This window comes from Lotus japonicus, chromosome 1, assembly GCF_012489685.1.
Source record: "Lotus japonicus ecotype B-129 chromosome 1, LjGifu_v1.2".
NCBI lineage: Eukaryota > Viridiplantae > Streptophyta > Magnoliopsida > Fabales > Fabaceae > Lotus > Lotus japonicus.
In genome coordinates, this window is record NC_080041.1 from 79,855,853 (window position 1) to 79,876,547 (window position 20,695).

Here is a 20,695-nt window from a genome sequence, read left to right on the forward strand (position 1 = left end):
AAAAAGCTCCAAACTTTGAGCTCATAAAAACATAGAAAAAGTCGACAGATCTGATGATCAGAAGTGAGATATAGTTTACCTACCTCAAGGTCTTCGATTAGCAACGATCGGTGAAGAAAACGGGCAAAGATTCGCGAAAATCCGGATCCTCTCTTTCTCTCTAGCTGCTCACGGTTTTTGGGGGAGGGAATGGGTGATTTTTTTTTTTGCAAAAAAACTAATTTTTGAGCTATTTATAGGTTTTGGAAAATGCGGAAAAATGATTTTTTCGCGATTCCGATTTTTCCTGCGCGTTCCTCTGCGAATTCTAAGATAGGTTCTGGCGACAGAATTCCAGAACTCAAAGTAGGATTCTTGGAATTAAACCAAATGATCCAAAGTCGGCATGAGTCGGTGTAAGTCGGTTTATCCTGAAAAACTACTTTTTGCAGTGATCGTCGGACGAGAAAACTTCCTTCTGAAGAAAGATTAGAAATAACAATAGAAATAGGAGAACGCGGGTGGAATCTTCATTTGAAGCTCCGAATAGAAAAAGTCTTCATCGTCTGTCGATCTTAGGTTTCTCGAACTATCAGGGATTCCGTTACGGCAAACTTCCGAGAATTGGAATTTGACGTTCGTACTTTCCAGGTTTCCGCGTCGAACCACTTGTTTAAGGACGAAAAAGAGAAATTCTAACATTTCTCTGAAGATTTTTGGAATTAGTTTCCATCGTGTCCTAAAGTGTAAATTAACTATTCACTAATACCTTTGACCTAGGATTAGGCGTATGTTAGTCGTGCGATAACTCTTATCGGTGTTTCGATAAATTCTTGGACTTTTCCTGAACCTTTTTCCTTCACAAATTTATCTTAATCAAATAAACTCTTTTATTTTATTCACTTATCCAAAGCTTTAAAACTTGGGCCTTACAATTCACATCATGGTGGGGCTAACTCTCACATCGCGGTTTTTTTCCATCCACAAGATTCAAACTCAAGACCTTGCTTAAGGGAAATAAAGTATGTACCATTTGAACCAACAACCCGTCGATACTTGTTCATCCTTTTAACTTTGAGGGGTCGAGCTAAAATAGAAATTCACTCATAAACTACTAAATAAATTTGCTAAAGTATAAAAATATTATATTCTTTTAGCTCTTTTTTTCGAATTCTTTTAGCTCTTCGTCATTCTCTTTCCCTCACAAGTTCTTTCCGTTGTTTGGACTTGTCCTCGTATGGGCCTCTTCAAGCTCAATTTCGATGTTGCTTTGTTGTAGATGGGAGACGCTGGGTTTAGGGTGATTGCACGCAACAACAACAGGGAACTCTTAGTTGCTGCAACCCTTCTGGCGGGGCCTGTTATGTCACCTCTTCTTATTCCCTTTAGTGGACTCTCTCATTGGCGATGGACCTTTGCTTTCGGAGAGTCCGTGTGGAGACTAGTTGTCTTGTATTGTTTGATGCATGTCGACATTGTGGTGGATCTTCTCTTTTGGCTACTATCCTTAATGATTTGTCGTTTGTTGTTCCAAACTTTGATGTTTTTGATTTCTTTTTGTTCGTCAGACGGGTAATAGTGCCGCTAACGCTTTAGCTAAGGCTTCTTTTAGTCTAGGTGACTCTGTGTAGATTGAGGAAGTTCCTCTGATTTTTGTTGACTTAGTCCAATCTGATGTGCTAGCCTCCTTTGCGCCCCTGTTTCTTCTTAATTGAATGAACCACTTTAAGAAAAAATCTTTGTGGGTGAGCCACCTCCACCATTACCTAAAATAACATGCCACGAAAACTAGGAGAAAAAAAAAGTATGCAAAATTCATCACACAACACATAGAGAACTAAAAAGAGTAACCCAAGGTGATTTTTTCATCTGCCTCTCCCCCTCTTTCCTCCTTCACACCTGAATACATTTGCAGTGACGTGAATATGTCTCTCCCTCTCCATGACTGGCCCCTTCACAAATCCGACAATTCTAAAATCGACGCACATTTGAGGAGAAGAAACCCATATATAATGAGAGGAAAACCATATATGAGGAGAGGAACCCATATATGGTTCTAATTCTCCCTCTTCATTTTCTTTGTTTTCTGCTACCTTTCGTAGAAATAAACAAGATTGATGGGTCGGTGGTGGTGGTGGTGTACAAGGAGGAAGAACCCATTCATAATCATGAAGCACACGTTTTGGGGGCATGTCAGGTTGAGTTCGCAGGCAACACCAAATTCTTTAAAGGTGGTATTGACATGTTGTTGGAGGTACTTCTCGCGATATTGAGGGAAGAGGGTGCAGAAGGAACTCACTTCGAGAGCATGCTACCTTCATTCCAAGAAGGGTCTAACTTCTCGACTTTCATTGGTCGATGTTCGGGTCCTTGTTTCATGGCTTCGCCTTATCGTGCAGGCCCTTTCGCTTGTTGTTCTCCTTCGGTGCTTCATTGGTCCCGCCATTCTCGTTGTCTTCAGCCATAACTATGACTTCAATGGTGAGTCATAAGTGTTGCGCAGTAGTGACTCAAGAAGATAAATGAAGAAAAAAACACAAGAGATTGACGATTAAACTAATTTTGTTAGCTTATCAATAAGTGCTTATATATTTTTAATTCAATCGAAACTTTGAAGAAACAAATGCTACTGATGGACTTCATGCCATTGAGAGGTTTACTTTTGGGCTCTGAGCTACGTAGATAATATAAAAAAGTTAATGGTCAAATTAATTTCAGATTTTGTTGGTGAGTTTGATTTCAGTTTCTCAGTGAAAAAACAACGTTTAGTGATAGTAAAAAACAGTCAGTAATTATAAAAATGACTGTTAATAAATGTCATTTTCCATTATAGACTATAATCAAACTCGTTTATAAAATTAAGGACTAATTTGATCATTAACTAAAAAAATATTAATAATAAATTTGTCGATTTATTATTCTACAATAAACTCCGCCTATGATTCGGATACAAGAGAACGATTATGGTTTTTTTTGTTACAAAGAGGAATGCAGATAACGATTATGTTAATCACTGACAATTAGGGGTGGAATGAGCTGGGCTTAGGTAGGCTTTTCTTAAATAGGCCTAACCTGTTTAAAAATCTTTAGGCATGAGCCTGGCTTGTGGCCTGTCAAAGGCTTTTTTTCGAGTCTAGCTTGGCTTGCCCGAAAGTCTGGCTTGGCCTGGTAGCCTATTTAAAAGTCTATTTCACAACAAGAGTTTTACGTTTGCTAACAAACTTATATGTAAAAAAGTTATCAAACTTATAAGCTAATGGGTTAAAACATACTAAAATAATTTTTTCAACAATCAGACTCATAATATTATAAGCTACTAGGTAGAGATGAAACTAAACGAGATTATGTTGATTTCTTAGAGTCGGAGAGCCAATTTAAAATCAAACTTCATATTATGGTATTTAAATATGTCATATATTTATTTCTAAATTAACTTATAACTTTGAATCGTTATATAACACAATTTGCTTAAATATATAAAAATGTCAATAAGTTTCTTTGTTTGTATGACAAATTTCTAATATATAGACATCATCAATGGTAAAATATATTTATACTAATCATCTTTACAATGTATCAGAAAAATACTAATCATATTTATTTAAATAGGCTAGCCTATAAGGCTTACAAGGCTTGTTGAATAGCATGAGCCTGGCGTTTTTAACTAAATAGGCTTTTCAAAAAGCCTAAGCCTTGCCTATTTACCAATTTGGCTTGGCGTGGTCTGGGTCTGTGGTAGGCTAGGTCATAGACCCCTACGAACGGTCTGACATATTCCGACTGACAATCAACCTAAAACTAGTCAGTATATTTGTCACGTCCCCCTTCTATAAGTGACGACTTCGCCCTACTCCATCACTTAGGAGTGAGCACGCGACGTGAAATAGTGAACGTTTTTTTTTTACTTACTGTTGTCTCGTTAGATCGGGATCGCACGAGTAAAGTGTACTCGAGCATTCCCTTTTCATCCCCAGGTAATCGACCTCTTAACCTAAGAATGCGAAGAATAATGATGCAAACCACACAAACAAACATAACATGCATAGTTGGCGGACGGATCCACCACATAGTTCAACAGTCATGCAGACAACACATAAGGAGGACACAGAGCCCTCGAACGCATAGTCTGATACAGATAATCAAAATACAGAAGTAGAGACATAAAGCATCATCATCAGAAACTCGGACCATACGGCTTCATCCCCTCGGATCTTCCTCCTCCGGATCCTCCTCACTGACTCCCTTACCGGCTGCTGGCATTGACACTGGCTCTGGTATAGGACCCTGCTCTGACTCTCTGTCTCCGGACGCCTCGCCTCTCTGGAATCTGCGACGGTAAACCCTGGCATCTCGGGAGAATCTAGGGGATCTCACCCGCTTGCGGGCCGTGACCCGAAAGCTAGACAAGTTCCTCCGGGGTGGAGGAGATCCCATAGACTCGTGGGTCTGCGGCACCCTCTGATCAGGAGATCCATGTGGGCTCACCACGGTGACTGGTACTACTAGGACAAGCTCTCCGGTCTCCATAGGCTCGCCTGCCTGTGGGGGCGGCACCTGTGGACTGCCTGAACTCTGTGGGCTAACCTGCTGAGCATGGGTTGGCAGGAAGAATGAGAACACCATAGGGAGCGTCACGGGAAAACCGATATGCCCTGCTCCTGGATCCCTGCACCACAAAATTGTGAGTCCCTGATAAGAACAGTATCCTGTGAATGGGTCAACATGCCAGCCAGCACGGGACGGGAAATCAGCATGGATCGCGAGGACTGGAGGGAGGCTCATTGTCACACCTGTTATCTGCCTTTATAAAAATAAGTGCAATGGTGAGTCATACGCAACTTTGCACAATAATACACATCAGATAAGATAAGCGTTAAAACTCAAGCCAACATACCATTAATTACACACATGTTAGCAAACATAAGTAATAATGCAATATGGTTAAGTCCACCTTATGTCTCTGTCCTTCGAATTGACTTCTCTCACTACTTCTTAGGAAATGGTGAGTTCATCGCGAACCTTTTTATTTATTTCTTTTATCATGTGATGAGTATGTTTTTAAGGGCCCAAAGCTATCGCTTCGTTATCTTCGGAAAGTCGTCTCGGGAACATGGACACTCCTTACAGTCCACTCTTTACCGGACAAGGATCGCTCAGTAGCTCACAGACAGATGTACACGACGCAACTCTTTGCCTTAAACGTCATGTCAATCCCGACCTCAGGAGTCCTGCCGAGACAAACATGAGAGGTGTACTGCCGTGTAAATCCCGAGTCAATTCATCTCTGAACATGACCACCTTTGGCGTCTTTGTATTCCCACTCTCTTAGTGGTAGTGACAGTACTTTCCTACTCCTTATCGCTCCTTAAGTGTGTTTTCAAGTATCAATCGTCTCCCCCTTATACTTCCATTAAGTTTCTAATAAATTAGAAACAAGCATCTGCTGCCTTACTTTTGAGTAAGTACACCATTATTATAGAGGTGGGATCTTTAACAAGATTAAGTAGTTTTAGGAATACAAGCGGGAACTCTAATCTGCCATTAATGGTTATGTACTTTTCAATTGCTTAGAGAAAAAGGGCTCACTCGCCTATCCCATTATTATTATTTATTTATTTACTCTATCTATCCTATGGGTAACCCTAAGGCGTTATAGGTGGGTCAAGTTTCAAAAGCAAGTATCAATAACTCATTAAATCAGGGATTATCCTTTCCCTCTTCCCACTACCTCAGATGCTTCAATGTATCAGAGACAATCTTGATACCATGTCATTTAGGCTCATTAATCCTAAGTACCACTATATCTCATAGCGTACTGTCATCTCTTTCTAATGTGCATCACTTCAAGCATGAATCACAACCATAGCAATTCAGCACAACAATTCATCCAACTTTCACTCTTCAAGCACAACATTCAATCATGCATCCATTAACACATAAGCAAATAATAATATGCTTTCTATCGTAATAACGATTAACTTATGAGTTGTGTACCAAGACAAGGTCTTGTCTAACCCCCCTTACCTTTAACCTTTACCAATTGAGAATCTTGTAGGTCTGAGATTGCTCCCTCTGCATCATCGATTATGCTAGGGTTATGATGGGCTAATCAAATTATTAAATTATTTATTATTATTACCATTATTATTAGCATTATTGTCGTTACTAATATTGTTGCCATTACTATTATTATTATTATTAATTATTATTATTATTATTAGTATTTGTTACTTATTATAATTATTATTCCCTAAATCACTAAACTATTAAACTAATGTCATTCTAACCTAATCTTGTCCTTGACCAATTGAAGATATTATCTTGTATTTTTAGGTTCACTAATCTTAATTCAAAACATTATCATTTTAATTATTTTAATTGTCTAAGTCACATTATGAAAACTAAATCTACTATTAAGCTACAACTTCTAAGTCCTACCCATTATTCCAATGGTCTCAGGTTCTGTTAGTCACAAGTTTCCATTCTCAGCTTATAATCAGGTTCAGAATCACTTATTTTAAGCACTTATTTTCTAATTAATTTAAAGTCTACTTGCAAATCAAGAAATCTATCAACTGAACCTAAAACTAACATCTAAGGGTTCATTCCTATAGTTTTTCACCCCCTGAGTTCAATGGAACCATCAATTTCAGCTTCTGAGCACTGTAACAACTGCAATTAGCCATTTCAGTAGTTGGCCGAGAGGTGAGATTGGGGCTTTTCACCTCAGGGCTCAAACACTGCAATTAGCTATCCTATAAGCTCCTACGTCCCTCCAGAAGCATGAACCAATCACTTTGGCACGCCAACTCGCTCTCAGAAGCTCAACCCGATAGCTTCTTCGAGCTTCAAAAACCATGTATTGGTTATCTCGATTCCTAGCGATTCATGGCTCTAAACTAGTCTAAAGCTTCCTAACTATGTCCTAACATGCTTAAGAGTACAATTTGGAGCGAAAACGGTGCGAAACGAGTGAGTTGCAGAACTTACTCGCCGGAGAAGACGAAGACCGCCGGAGAAGACGATCGGAGGGTTTCTCGAACGTCACCGCCGAGTTGTTCCAGGTACAGGTTCTTGATCTACAGGCTTTGGGGAGTTTAATGGTGGTTGTGGGTGCTGCTGTAGCGCTCTGAGATGGGAGAAAGGTCGAGTTGCAGGTCGGGGACTCGCCGGAGCTTCGCCGGAGATGGTGAAGTTCTGGTTTCTTGACCAAAGCTTCGCCAAAATGACTCAATTCTCTTCCTCTCCTCTCCAGGAACTCAATGGGACAAAAATCAGTACCTAACTTTCTCTGGTTTGAGAGATTCGAAGAGGAGAAGTTTCAGAACTTCCTCTCGGTCTCACTCTCTTTCTAGGCTCTTTGGGCGTTCTCTGAAGGTTCTAAGGCACTCAGTAGCTAGCTAGGGTCGCGTGGAGTTGAATGGTAAGCCTTATATAGGCTGTAGGGTGATTAAATCACTAAACCAAGCTTAAACTTAATTCAAGTTGCACCACCAATGAGTTTTCATGCATGGAGCTTTTCCTAGGGCTTGAGGTTGCGTGGCTGCAGCTTGTAGATGATCAGAAGCGATCAGAAGGGTTCGTGGGGTGCATCATGGCTGAGTTGTGGCTTATGTCATTGGCACACAAATCCTAGGGCACCGATTGGTCGATTTCTTTATTATTTCTTCATGTCGGGACAAAACTGATGCAATATTACACTTATTCATCTGCTAGTGCTGAATTAGAGTGTATTTCCCTTCTCAAGGTTCACTATCATCTCTTTTGAGTGATTAAGGTATCACTCTTTTAGTTTGATTCGGGTTTCGATCACTCTGAGACAATGTATCTATCATTGTCAAGAGATGTGATCAGATCATCTATTTAGCCCTATCCTACCTCCATCTCGAGTTCATCCTCTTATTGGGGTTATTACGACCATTTCTTTGGTACTTCTATTGTCGGGCCGCTTTAAAGTCGACTGACCAACATCTTGATTTACGTGCAATCAAGTATTACCATAGAATATCACACATACACGCATATATATATATATATATTATACGTATATTATATATTATATTTATACTATCCGCTCATATTTCATCTACTTCGACTCTCTAGGATTTCGTATCGTCTACGAGGTCTTTACCTGGTTGGTGGGATGTTAAAATATTCTATTATTTTACAAAGAATCCAAGACTATCTCAAGTGAAAAGATTCCCAAACATATATATGAGTCAGGATCCATTAGTACGTGTACAAAACTTACACACTAATTATGTAACAGCCTTTTATGAAACCTGAAAATAACCTATCATTTTAATACACCACTTATCACTACATACAGAAAAAATAAAACCCCTTGATAGTTCAACTATTGGTAGCCTTTCTTTTGCCCCACATTAGAAAATGATGGGGTGACCACACATTGATAGCTCCATGGACCCATCAAACCTAAAATACCAGATATTTCACAACACCATTAATAATATCTTCCAAACTTATTCACCAGCACATATAATAATATATACTCCATGGTGGAAGTGGAGGTAAAGAAATTGACTAAGAAAAATCTTTGCTAAAATTAGAAAAAATCCTGATATAACATTGATTTGGTCCAATATATTATAATACTAAACACTTCGAAACTCATTTTTGGGGCGATTTTTAACTCTAAAAAAGTGAAAAATAGAAAATAAAAATTTAACTTTAATAGTCATAAACGGCCATAAAAATGAGTATCAGAGTTTGTCACTATCTGGTGGTACATATTTTTTTATTACAGAAATATAATAATAGACATGTAATTGCAGATATCAAATATCAAAAGACTTTATAATAGTGAACTGCACAGATCAAAAGTCTCAACTCCAACATCATTTTAAGACAACACAAGACAAGATAAGATGGTTTCACTGCAGGAGAAGTTGAAGACGTTTGTGAATCACAGATGGCTGGTGTTTGTGTGTGCCATGTGGGACATGTCATTTGCAGGAACCTCGTACATGTTTGGGAGCATATCACCAGTGATAAAGAGCAGCATGGGTTTCAATCAGAAGCAGGTGGCTTTCTTGAGCGTGGCCAAGGATTTGGGTGACAACGTTGGGCTTCTGGCAGGGTTAATCAGCGAGCAATGGCCCCCTTGGCGAGTTATACTTGTTGGGGTTGTTCAGAATGTTGTTGGTTATGGCATCGTTTGGCTTGTTGTCACACACAGGTTCCCTTCTTTGCCTTTGTGGGCGGTGAGTAACTTCACTTCCATAGCCAAAAACTCTGTTAATTGTCACTTAATTTGAATGTTCTGTTTGCAGTTTTTAAGTACCATAATTTGTTGAATCACTACGGACGACTGGTGGTTGAGTTCAAGTGGTACATGTTTGATTCAAGTCGTCTCAGGTTCAGTTTTGTATATGTAGATAATTTTACAGATGCTTTGGATTTCGGTATCATTTAAGGACCCGTTTAGAAGAGTTTATTTGAAGTTTATTTTATAGTATAAGAGTTTATGCAAGTGTTTAAGAGAATTTTTGTAAATAGCTTATAATTTATCTGTAAGTTGTTTTGAACTCATTTTCATTAGTTGTTTAGAACATCTTATGAATAAGATTTTATCCATAACCTATTTTCAACTTATTTCCAAAAATTCCTCAAATTAACTTACGAATAAGCGCTTATGCGATAAATGTTTATTGCCATAAGCTCCCAATTAAGCTGTTTACCTAAAGTCACCCTAAATGTGAAAATGAACCTAGTGACCCTCATTCACAAAGTTAAAGATGATATATAAAAAGCTAGAATCTTTCAGTTGAAGTTGAGATTTATGGTTGTTTTCATTTTCAACATGATTAGCTGTGTGTATGAGCTGTGATGTGCATTCTCACACTTTGAAGAAAATTCATTTCATTGCAGTAAAATTGGCTAACCAGGCATTGATTTGCAGCTATGCATTTTCATATTTGTGGGACAAAATGGCTGTACCTATTACAACACAGCTGCTCTAGTTTCCTCCGTGCAAAGCTTCCCGGAAAGCAGAGGACCCGTGGTGGGGATATTGAAGGGCTTTGTTGGCTTAAGCGGTGCAATTTGGACTCAAATAATAGCTATGATCAATCTCCCTGATCAGGCATCTCTGATTTTCATTATGGCAGTTGGACCCGCTATGGTTTCTTTCACCCTCATGTTCATCATAAGACCAGTCCATAATTACCAACAATCTAGAGCTTCTGATAGTTCAGGCTTCATGTTTATCTACAGCATTTGCCTTCTCTTGGCTGCTTATCTGATGGGAGTTTTACTGCTACAGAATATGTTGGTTTTGGACCAAAGCATCATCACTTTATTTGCAGTTATTTTGATCATTTTCATATTGCTTCCAATTATTGTTCCCATTGTATTGGTTTTCTTCTCGGAACCGAAAAGTCCTGACGAGGAAACCCTTCTCGAGCCACCAATCCCAACATCAAGTAAAACTATTCATGTGATTGCTGAGACTAGTAATGGTGCCAAACATGTTGAAGAAGAGAAGCCTCCAAAGCTTGAGGTGCTTCCATTATCAGAAGGGCCAAGGGACATTGTTCAAGTTCATGCCAAACTTTTCCAAGCAGTCACTGCAGCTCTGAAGAAAATCAAACAAAAGAATGGCCCCCGTAGAGGAGAGGATTTCACCTTAACTCAGGCTTTTGCGAAGGCTGATTTTTGGATCATGTTCTTATCCCTCCTGTTGGGTTGTGGATCAGGCTTGACAATGATAAACAACATGGGACAGATTTGTCAATCGTTGGGAGATCACAATGTCAATGTGTATGTATCTATTATTAGCATATCGAACTTCCTCGGTCGTGTTGGTGGCGGCTTCTTCTCAGAGGTTATAGTAAGGTATAGTCACTACTCTTTTTGTTTTTCGTATTTTTGCGCACGATGGAGCATAAAATTGACAATCAACCATGATTTCTGTCAAATAACACAGTTAGCGTTGCCACATCAGCATTTCTTGCAACTTTCTTTCGTAACATATAGCATTGCTGTTTAAAAATTAATGTAAAAGTGCTCTTTTGTGCGATTTTTTTAACAGAAATTTTGCGTACCCGAGACTTGCTGCCTTAGCATTGGTTCAGGCACTGATGTCTTTTGGGCTTTGCTACTATGTCTTTGGCTTGGTTGGACAAGTTTATGTGGTGGCTATATCTATGGGTTTTGGGTATGGTGCCCACTGGTCAATTGCATTAGCTGCAACTTCAGAAGTGTTTGGATTGAAGAACTTTGGAACTTTGTACAACTTTCTTACCATGGCTAGCCCTGCTGGATCTCTGCTTATATCTGCATTGTCCAGCACAATCTATGACTATTATGCAGAGCAACAAGCAAAGCATCGAATTCATACCTATGGAGCCTTGAGGAACTTTGCCATGCCTTATAACAGTACTGGAAATAATGAATTGCTTCTTTGTGAGGGAAACATATGTTATTCCATTACATGTGGAATCTTAGCAGTAGTTTGCCTGTTTGCAGCTGCTTTGAGCTTGATCATAGTTCACCGGACTAAGAGGTTCTATGCTCAACTTTATGTGAAGTGTCAATCTTGATTGGGGAAAGCAGAGAATAACTTGCAATAAGACTGTCACCAAGGTTTGAATATTAGGTGAAATTTTCATGTGAAAATAGATAAGTGTTCTCTAGTCAAAATTTATTAAGAAACTGATATAAATTTTTACATGGTGAAGTCATGTAAATAGGATGAGAGGATCCATTTCCATTCCATTGTATAGATAGTTTGCCTTGTTGATCTCTTTGTTAGGTTCATGCCTTCATGGCCTTTTATGTTTAATATAGATGGCCATTGTCAAAGGTTTTTTTATAGGGCAAATGTTAGTTGTTAGTAATGTTAGTAAATAAGTCCCTACTCAGGTCTGAACCCTTCACCCTTCACCTTCATTCCCTCCAACTCTTATGTCCTCTAGCTCTTGCCTTGAGTTAACCCTCGGGACATTGTCAAAGGTTTTAATATACATTCCCTATATCAATCTTACATAGTCGTGAATTCCTTATTGACATTGTTTATATGAGTAAATTTTTGGGGACCGGATCCTACCATGCTGTTTGACCATGTCATGTTAAAATTTATATACATTTATTTCTTGAATATTTATAGAGTCTCACTTATTTAATATATGCCAAGAGAGAAACTAACTTATAACTTTAACATAACAAGTCATATGGGAGGATCGAGATACAAATTTGGAGTTGAGATGTGTGGGAAAAGTGATTAGTTATTAAAATTAAATTGTGATTAGTTACTAAAATTAAAATAATGTTAATGTTAATTTTAATATATGAGAGATTGAAAAGTTTTACAACTATATATAAGTATAAAAGTATTTTCCGATGTAGCAAAAAATATATATAAGTATAAAAATTATTAATTACTAATTAATATTATTATTAATGTAATGGTCAAGTCAATTAAACTTATCATCTCAAGTTGTGATTATTAATTAAAATTTAAATAATATTACAATTTAATTTTAAATATGAGGAATTGATAATTTTTACAATTATTAATTAATATATTAGTAATGAATAATACAAAAGGTAATTACTACTCCCTCCGTTCCTATATATAAGTCTATTTTACCTAATTCTCTTAGATTAAGAAAAGTAGTTACAAGCAATAAATTTGTAAAAGAATTTATTCACTTTCCTAGACTACCCTTATTTAATTTCTTATAAATTTATCTCTCCAAGTTATTATTTCAAAACCTCATTGTCTCTTTCATATTAAATATGAGGATAGTTTTGGAAAAAAATAATTAATGCTTCATTGATATTGTAAATGGACTTATATTTAGGAACAAGAAAAACACTAAAAAATGGCCTTATAATAAGGAACGGAGGGAGTAATTAATAAGTAATTAATATTGTTTTGGGTGTAAGTCAATTCTACTTTTAATTAATATTGTTATTAATGTAGGTCAAGTAGCCCTGTCAAAAAATATTGACATAGTTAGATATGGACTTTTATATATATTCTTTTTTTTGAAATTATATATATATTCTTTACACATATTTTTATTTAATTTTTCGGTGTAAAATAATACTAATAAAAAATGAATAAACACTTATTTTAAGTATCAATATGTTCTTAAAAAAAAGAGAGTATCAATTTGATGCCTGTCAAAAAAAAATATCAACATGAAATACGTACATAAAAACGACCACAGTGGGAGTCGAACCCACGACCTTCTGATCCGAAGTCAGACGCGCTAATCCACTGCGCTATGCGGTCCTTGATATATGATTTTCCACATTTTACTATTTATAACATGTGCCCGGTCAGTCGGCAAACAAGAAAGGATTAAGGAATCAAAATATTTCTTTAATTGGTTGGTGGGACAGTTTTAATCATTAATTGAGCATGTTACCAACAAGATATGATTGACGCCGACCAAGATGAAAATCTAAACTAGTACAACTTTAATCTTTCTCTTTTAAATATTAAGTGGGAGGATACTTGACTGCCGATTAGGAATTCTCTACTCTATTGGGAGAACATCGCTTGGGATTTAAATATTAAGTGGGTGGCAAACCTTCTGGTTCTCAACTAAATGGCATGGAACAAGGAGCTTGTGGGTTTTCTTTTCTGGCCTCTCATCGACTAGTGGGTCCTCGTTATCTTGCCGCTTCTTCACCTGCAGGAGGATGTGTTTTTCTAGCAAATGGATATTGATGGATGATATTTTACTAATTTTGGGTATCACTTTATTAGTCAGCAAGGGTTGGCGATCTTGCCATCTCCGCCAGGGTACCCCTCCCCCTACTACCGGTGGAAGAAATTATGGAAAACTGCCACGATACCCCGTTGCAAGGAAACGACCTGGTGGGCTCACATGAACCTTTTCCCGGTTCGACCTAACCTGATTGGTCGGGGATGTAGATAGATCCTGTTTTCCCGCGTTATGTTTCCACTCCGGAAACGACACATCATGCGCTCTTGACTTGCCTTATTTTACAAGCTTTGTGTTTTGCTTGTATAGCCTTAGTTTTAGAGTTGATCATAATACATCTATGCAGGTTTTATGTCTGATTTTTTTATCTGTTGTTAACGTTGATAGTGCAGGTATTTCGTGGTCATCATGATGCTTCCCTGGATGCTCTTCTCCGGCATTGCCACTTCTCTCTCCCCCTCCTTGGTGGCGACATCCCCTACACCTCAACATGGTCCTAGGGACCTTTTGTCAGTTTGGTCACGACCTCCCTCTAGGGGTGGTGAAGGTTAACTTTGATGCTTATGTTGCTACTTCAGGCTTATATGGCTTTGACTTCGTCGCCCGAGATGATTGCGGAGAGGTTCTTGCTTCAACTATTTCTGATTTCGTGGAAGCCCTTTCCCTTGTGATTGTGGAGGCTCTGTCCTTTCAATGGTCTCTCTCCTTAGCTTTTGATCTTTGCTTCCGAATTGCATGCTTTTGTTTGAGACTTGCAAGAGACATTACAAGGGTCATCCGTACTTGTCTTTAATTATTTGAGATTGTCGTGACTTATCTTTATATTTTGATTTTGTGAATTTTTCTTTTATTCGTCATTTCGATAACTTTGTGGCAGATGGTTTAACCATACTTTCGTTTTCGCATAATTTTTCTGTCTGGATTAAGGAAGCTTTGACATAGTTTGTTTCCTTAATCAAGAGTGATATACTTGGGTAGTTGTGATGCATATTACTGCGTAATATAATTTGCTCAATTTTTTTAAAAAAAAAGTAGTACACGATTCTTGAGTGGCAAAAAAAAAAGTGAAGCTTTAACCGGTTTGAAATTAAATAAATAAATTTTATTTTTGATTTTTTGTTTCATGAATGAAACACGCATGTCCTTTTCACATACAATCCACGTTATATATCATCACCATCATGTTTCTAGTTTTCTTTGTGATCTATAGAAAGATAGGGTGGGGAATCAAGGTTATCTTTGTTATGAAATTGGTTAAGTGAATCTACTACTATATATACCACTTCTCCACTGAAAAATGAAAGTTTCTTTCTATCTCTTTATATAGAAATATATTCTGAATAGTCGTAATAATTCACAAACCAAAATGGATTTGGTCAAGGGGACATACTTGTTCATGTATAAAAGGCAAAATATCAAACTAAATAGCACACTATATCAATACATTAATTTTCATATCTCTCAATAAGGAAAATATATCTCTAATTAAAATGTCCCCAAAAATTTAGTCATGAATAAATCATCTCATTAGTTATTTAAATATCAGAAATATCCAAAATATTCATTAACTTTACTAATTAGTTCATTGAAGTGGCGTTTCACAAAAAATACACAACGTTTCCCAAACGCAACTTCTACATAAATAGCTGGATATATACAGACAATGTAATCAATTAATATTATTCATGAAAAATACTTAAAAAAGTAAAAAACACAATGAAATATTTGGTCAAATTGAATAAGTAACTAATAACAATTAATGAGTTAGTTTTAGAAAAAAATACCAAAAATTAATGAGTTTAAATAAAATTATTTTTAATTATATAATAATATATTAATTAATAATAAAATACTATAAAATATATTATTTTACATTGTGGGCATTTATTAATTATTAATTAGGTCAAAATAAAATTAATTGAGTAATTGAAAATTCATTAAGAAGAAGGGAACAAGAAACAGTATAAAAACCTCTCCTCTCTCAGCCATGTTTTGCCGAACATGCACCGCACAGAGTAAGCTTTCAAACTCTCTCTGATCGGAGCAAAAATCTCCGACCACCGCTTTCCAAAATCCTTCACAAAACTCTCGTTGCTTCTTCCTCATTCCAATCCCAATTCGCATTCCTGTGTCGTCATTTCATTCAGGTGCGTGCGTGCCACCTTTCTCTGATTCTTCGAATCAATGTGGGTCTTGGTTTTCGATTCTGATGACATGTAGTGGTATGTAGTAGTTGATTTCATTGCTCTGTTTGAGATTTAAGAAAATGAAAATTGGATTGATTTTCGTGTAGGTTGGTTTCGCTTTTTTTTTTGTTTTGATTATTTGTTTGATTGTGATGGAAACGCCAATGTGGTCTGTGATGAACATGGCAAACCGCATTACTGTGGAGAATTCTTGAAACCTTGTTAAAAGTTTTTTTTGTGAATTGTTTCTTGTTTATGCCTTTATGGGTATTTATTGTTTGTTTTGTTGACAATGCATGAGGAACTTGATTACATTGGATTTGGTTTTTCTGTTTTTTTTTTCCTTGAAGGGTTTTATGAGCAATGATTTCTCTATTGGAAGTCCTGAATTTTGGATTTTGAAGTGGATGGTTTTTAAACTTGTAGAGAACTAGGGAAGCATGCTTTGTTTTGTTGCTATAATATTGAAAGAAGTAGTTGAAACTGCTGATTGATGTTGTGGGAATTGCAATTATTTGTTCTAGTTTGCCTCTTTATTTGGATCATTGAGGGTTTGGTTGTTTTCTGGATTGTGGTTTGGGAGGGTGTTAGGCAATGTGAATGTGAAATTGTGTTGGAAACCTTGTATCATGTTATCTTTATGCTTATCTCAGAAATTCAATCCTTGTGTTTGTACTTTGTACATTGAATTTGTAGTTACTAGACTATTTAGGTGGAACATTGGGAGTTGGTGGATTGAAATATGTTATCTGTGAACCTTTATTTCTGTAATATTGTTAAGATTTCGTTGTAATATGTTATCAGTTTGTTTAGTTTTTAATTTGTTTCTGATGTAGATTGTAATTTTGACTATTTATAGAGTATTATCTTGGGCTCCTGTCAATAAAGGAAGCATCTTTATTTTGCAGATTCAGTTGTTAGGTTCTGGGCATATATTTATCATCTTGTCCTCACTCCATATTGATATTGCCCTGCTGTAATAAAGAAGGGTAATTAGCATCCATTTGGAGAAACAAAGTAGCTGGCATGGAGGGTAATAGAGATACTGCCTTAATGGTTAAAGAGATTGCAGAGAAGAAGCTATTACAGAAAGACCTTGGTGGCGCAAGGTTATTCGCAAGGAGGGCTCATGACTTCTATCCTGAACTTGATGGCCTCCCTCAATTGCTAGCAACTATTGAAGTTCATATCGCTGGTGAAAATAAAGTTAATGGAGGAGAAGTAGATTGGTACAGGGTCCTCGGTTTGCAACCCTTTGCTGATGATGAAACGATTCGAAAACGTTATAGGAAACTAGCTCTTGCTTTGCACCCTGATAAAAATAAATCTGTAGGAGCGGATGGGGCATTTAATCTTATTTCACAGGCTTGGAGTTTATTATCTGATAAAGCCAAGAGAGCTGCCTATGACAGCAATTACCGCTTATGGAGTATACATCGAGGAATTCCAGGTGGGAAACCTGCTATACCCACTAGTCGGAATAATGGTTTCTATAATACCTTCAATACTGATGACGGGAAAGCCAGAGATCAACGGAGTGTTGCTCATCCCAATCCTGCACCGGGACCTCCTGCAACATCAGACCAGACATTTTGGACCAAATGCAGTTCCTGCCGTTTGCACTGTGAGTACCCTGCTGTTTATAAAAACAGCTATCTCATCTGCGTCAAGTGCAAAAAGCCATTTTTAGCTTCTGAGGTACAACCGCCACCAGCATTCGTAAAGGTTTCATCCACTTCAAGCATTTCTCAAATGCAGCAACAAAATTTCAACTCAACCAGAATGGAAAGAGGCTCTCATGTTTCAGGAAGGAGACCAGTGTCTGCTGTCAACTCGTCGCTTGGGTCTGGTATTTTCTCTGTACCTGGTGGTATCTCCAATGTGCAGACATCAGCTTCTACTGCTTCTGAAGCCCCTGGAGTTTTCAGGATGTCATCTGAAAATTTGAAGAGAAGGCGTGAAGACTCAACACCTGTCATGTGGGAGGAGGTGCATTTAGGAAAACCTTATGCAGTTGAGAGAACTGTTGCTGGTTCAGCTTTTCAGTCCTCTTTTAATGGTTCAAATCCTGTTCTGAAAGGAGATGGGCCTATGAAAAAATGCTGCACTGATGAACTACATAAATTTGATAGTGATAGAAGTGGTATGGAAGCTAAAGTAGCATTTCAGAAAGCAACAGGCTTGGCTAATGAGTTTGGGTCTCAGAAGAATGGCTTTTATACACGAAAAGTTAATGCTGCTGGAAATCACAAACCTAATGGTATTAGGGATGGATCACAGCAAATGAAGAGCATGCTAATGGTAAAGGCTCGGAACGTGATTCGTAAACAGCTAGATGAGTGGAGAGCTTCTTCTGTATCAAAGAATTTAAACAAGCCAAATAATACTGATACAGAAGTCAGAGAGAAGAACAAAGATAGGGCCATCAATGGTATGAAGCCTCCAGCAAAAGAATTTGTTGATTCTGAGACCCTTGGCAAAAAATGTCTTTCTACTGATTCAGAGTTGCCTCCTTCTGTCTCCTTTACTGTTCCAGACCCAGATTTCCATGATTTTGATGGGGACCGTATTGAAGACTCTTTTGGTGAGAACCAGGTATGGGCTATATATGACGAAGACGATGGCATGCCGCGCTACTATGCCTTAATCCACAGTGTAATCTCAAAGAATCCTTTCCAAATGAAGATTAGCTGGCTGAGTTGTAAAACCAATGATGAATTTGCTCCAATAAATTGGATCAGTTCTGGCTTTCCAAAGACCACTGGGGATTTCCGACCAGGTAAGCGTGACATCTATAGCACTCTCAATTCCTTCTCGCACATGGTTAAGTGGACAAAAGGTTCAAGAGGGGCTGTCCATATATATCCGAAGAAAGGGGATGTTTGGGCTCTGTATCGGAACTGGTCCGCTGATTGGAATGAGCTCACTAAAGATGAAATCATACATGAATATGACATGGTGGAAGTGCTTGAAGACTACAGTGAAGAGAAAGGTGTGAATGTTGCTCCACTTCTCAAGGTTGCAGGTTTCAAGACAGTATTCCGCCAGAATGCTGATCCAAGAAAAATCAGGAACATTCCGAAGGAAGAAATGTTTCGTTTCTCACACCAGGTGCCTTCATACTTGCTGACTGGTGAAGAAGGTCACAATGCGCCCAAAGGTTTCGTGGAGCTTGATCCTGCTTCTACACCTATGGAACTTCTTCAGTTGGTCACTGAAACTGCAAAGCAAGAAATGGAAATGACAAATGAAAAGTCTCTAAAGGATGAATTGAGGCCCGAAGAGAATTCCAGGGTGGATGGTTCTGTTTTGAGAGGCCCGGCAACTGAGGGTGAAGATTCTGCTGAAGGTGTCCCTAGAAATGAGGTGGCTGAAGAACTGGCAAATAAGCCAAAACAGCCTGAGATTTTGCTTGTATATGAAAGGAAACGTAAAAGGGTAAAGAGCTAGCTATGAAGTGGCAAGTAATTGTGAATAACCAACTTGGTTTGAAGAGGTTTTGCGTTCTATTTTGTCACAGAGTTAGCATATTTGAATAGTAAACAAATCCATAGATTACAATCACCAATTCAACACAAATTAGAGCAGATTTTGTTGTTTTTGCTGTATATTGGCAGCCTACAGTTTTGTTGTATCTGTAGGACATTTTGTCTGCTGTAATTGTAATACTCTTTGAAATGCCAATGTACTAGAGTTACCAGCTTCTGCTAGTCAATAAAATTCTGCATCACTCAGCCCTTTTGGATGAAGACTTTAATCTTATTTTTGGGTTCATATAAGCTGCAAACTTTTTCTTACACTTCTTGGATCAAAGTAATTTATAATTTTGAAGTTTTATTTGTTTTCTCCATATAAAGCCCCTTCCCTATGTAATTCATACTAGTCGCTTACAATATGATCGGTAAAGAAAAGTGAATGGAGAAAACAATATTTCACTGATTATTTTCTATCAAGATTTTCAACTGCAATCATGGACGCGGTTAGTTCTTAATTTTATTATTAATGGAGTATTAAATTGCAGATAAATGCAGTTAATGTAGCTATAATTGAAGTGGTAAGAGCTTCCAAAATCATGATGTTGTGAAGATATAATTGCAATGGTATAGATTTCAAACCCTACACAACAATATTCTTTATGCTTGCCCTATCTCTCAACAGTCATGTTCAAATTCACACAGCATCAGTTAAATTCCGCTAACTATCTAGGACAATTAGCATTTACAGATACTGGTGACATATTCAGGTTAAGATTCTATGAAAACTGGAGGGTGTTAGGTAATTGATTCCTCATTCAGTACTAGCCCGTTAAGAAATTGTTTTCACATGGCCTTTTCCCTCCTATAATTGCCTTAAGCCCTTATGGAATCATGAAAAGGGGTTGAAAAGATAGTGAGACCTTTTGAGATTGGGAACTTTTGAGTTGTGTAGTCACTATTAGTGATTAAATAACCAACAAAGTACTCACTATATAGTTTGAACAAACATAAACTTCGTATAACTAATGATTATAAAATATGTTTTTTCTTTTAAAAACGATCATACATGACGAAGTAAACGCCAAATACAAAATTACAAAATGTCCTATTGAATATGACACTGAGAGCAAAATGCATTTAGATAATAAAACCAAATGGTGGGAAAGAGGCAGCTTTTGATTTGTATAGCAATTTCACAAAATGGTATTTCGGCCTATTGACCAAAGAGGATGGATACTCACGGGAGTGTGTAATGGAGCACTTGCAAATCAAAATTGTACATAATATGAAAACTGAAAAGGTTAAATACCATGTTTCCTGAACAAAGACCTCTAATTAAAAACATAGAAGT

At 37.4% G+C, this 20,695-nt stretch overlaps 2 protein-coding genes and 1 non-coding gene across 3 annotated transcripts; 2 read left to right on the forward strand and 1 right to left on the reverse strand.

Moving 5' to 3' along the window:
* The first annotated feature begins 8,795 nt into the window (after positions 1 to 8,795).
* LOC130717775 (protein NUCLEAR FUSION DEFECTIVE 4-like) lies at positions 8,796 to 12,009 on the forward strand. The gene is made up of 3 exons (XM_057568140.1): positions 8,796 to 9,203; positions 9,902 to 10,836; positions 11,033 to 12,009. The coding sequence occupies exons 1-3, from the start codon at positions 8,868 to 8,870 to the stop codon at positions 11,541 to 11,543; spliced, it is 1,782 nt and encodes a 593-aa protein (XP_057424123.1). The 5' UTR covers positions 8,796 to 8,867; the 3' UTR covers positions 11,544 to 12,009.
* Positions 12,010 to 13,169: 1,160 nt separating this feature from the next.
* TRNAR-UCG (transfer RNA arginine (anticodon UCG)) lies at positions 13,170 to 13,243 on the reverse strand. The gene has a single exon. It is a non-coding gene; the product is annotated as a tRNA-Arg (tRNA).
* Positions 13,244 to 15,670: 2,427 nt separating this feature from the next.
* On the forward strand, positions 15,671 to 19,613 carry LOC130717784 (uncharacterized). Its single transcript, XM_057568145.1, has 2 exons — positions 15,671 to 15,829; positions 16,777 to 19,613. Exon 2 carries the CDS (start codon positions 16,895 to 16,897, stop codon positions 19,316 to 19,318), a length of 2,424 nt encoding a protein of 807 aa, XP_057424128.1. The 5' UTR covers positions 15,671 to 15,829; positions 16,777 to 16,894; the 3' UTR covers positions 19,319 to 19,613.
* The last annotated feature ends 1,082 nt before the right edge of the window (positions 19,614 to 20,695 follow it).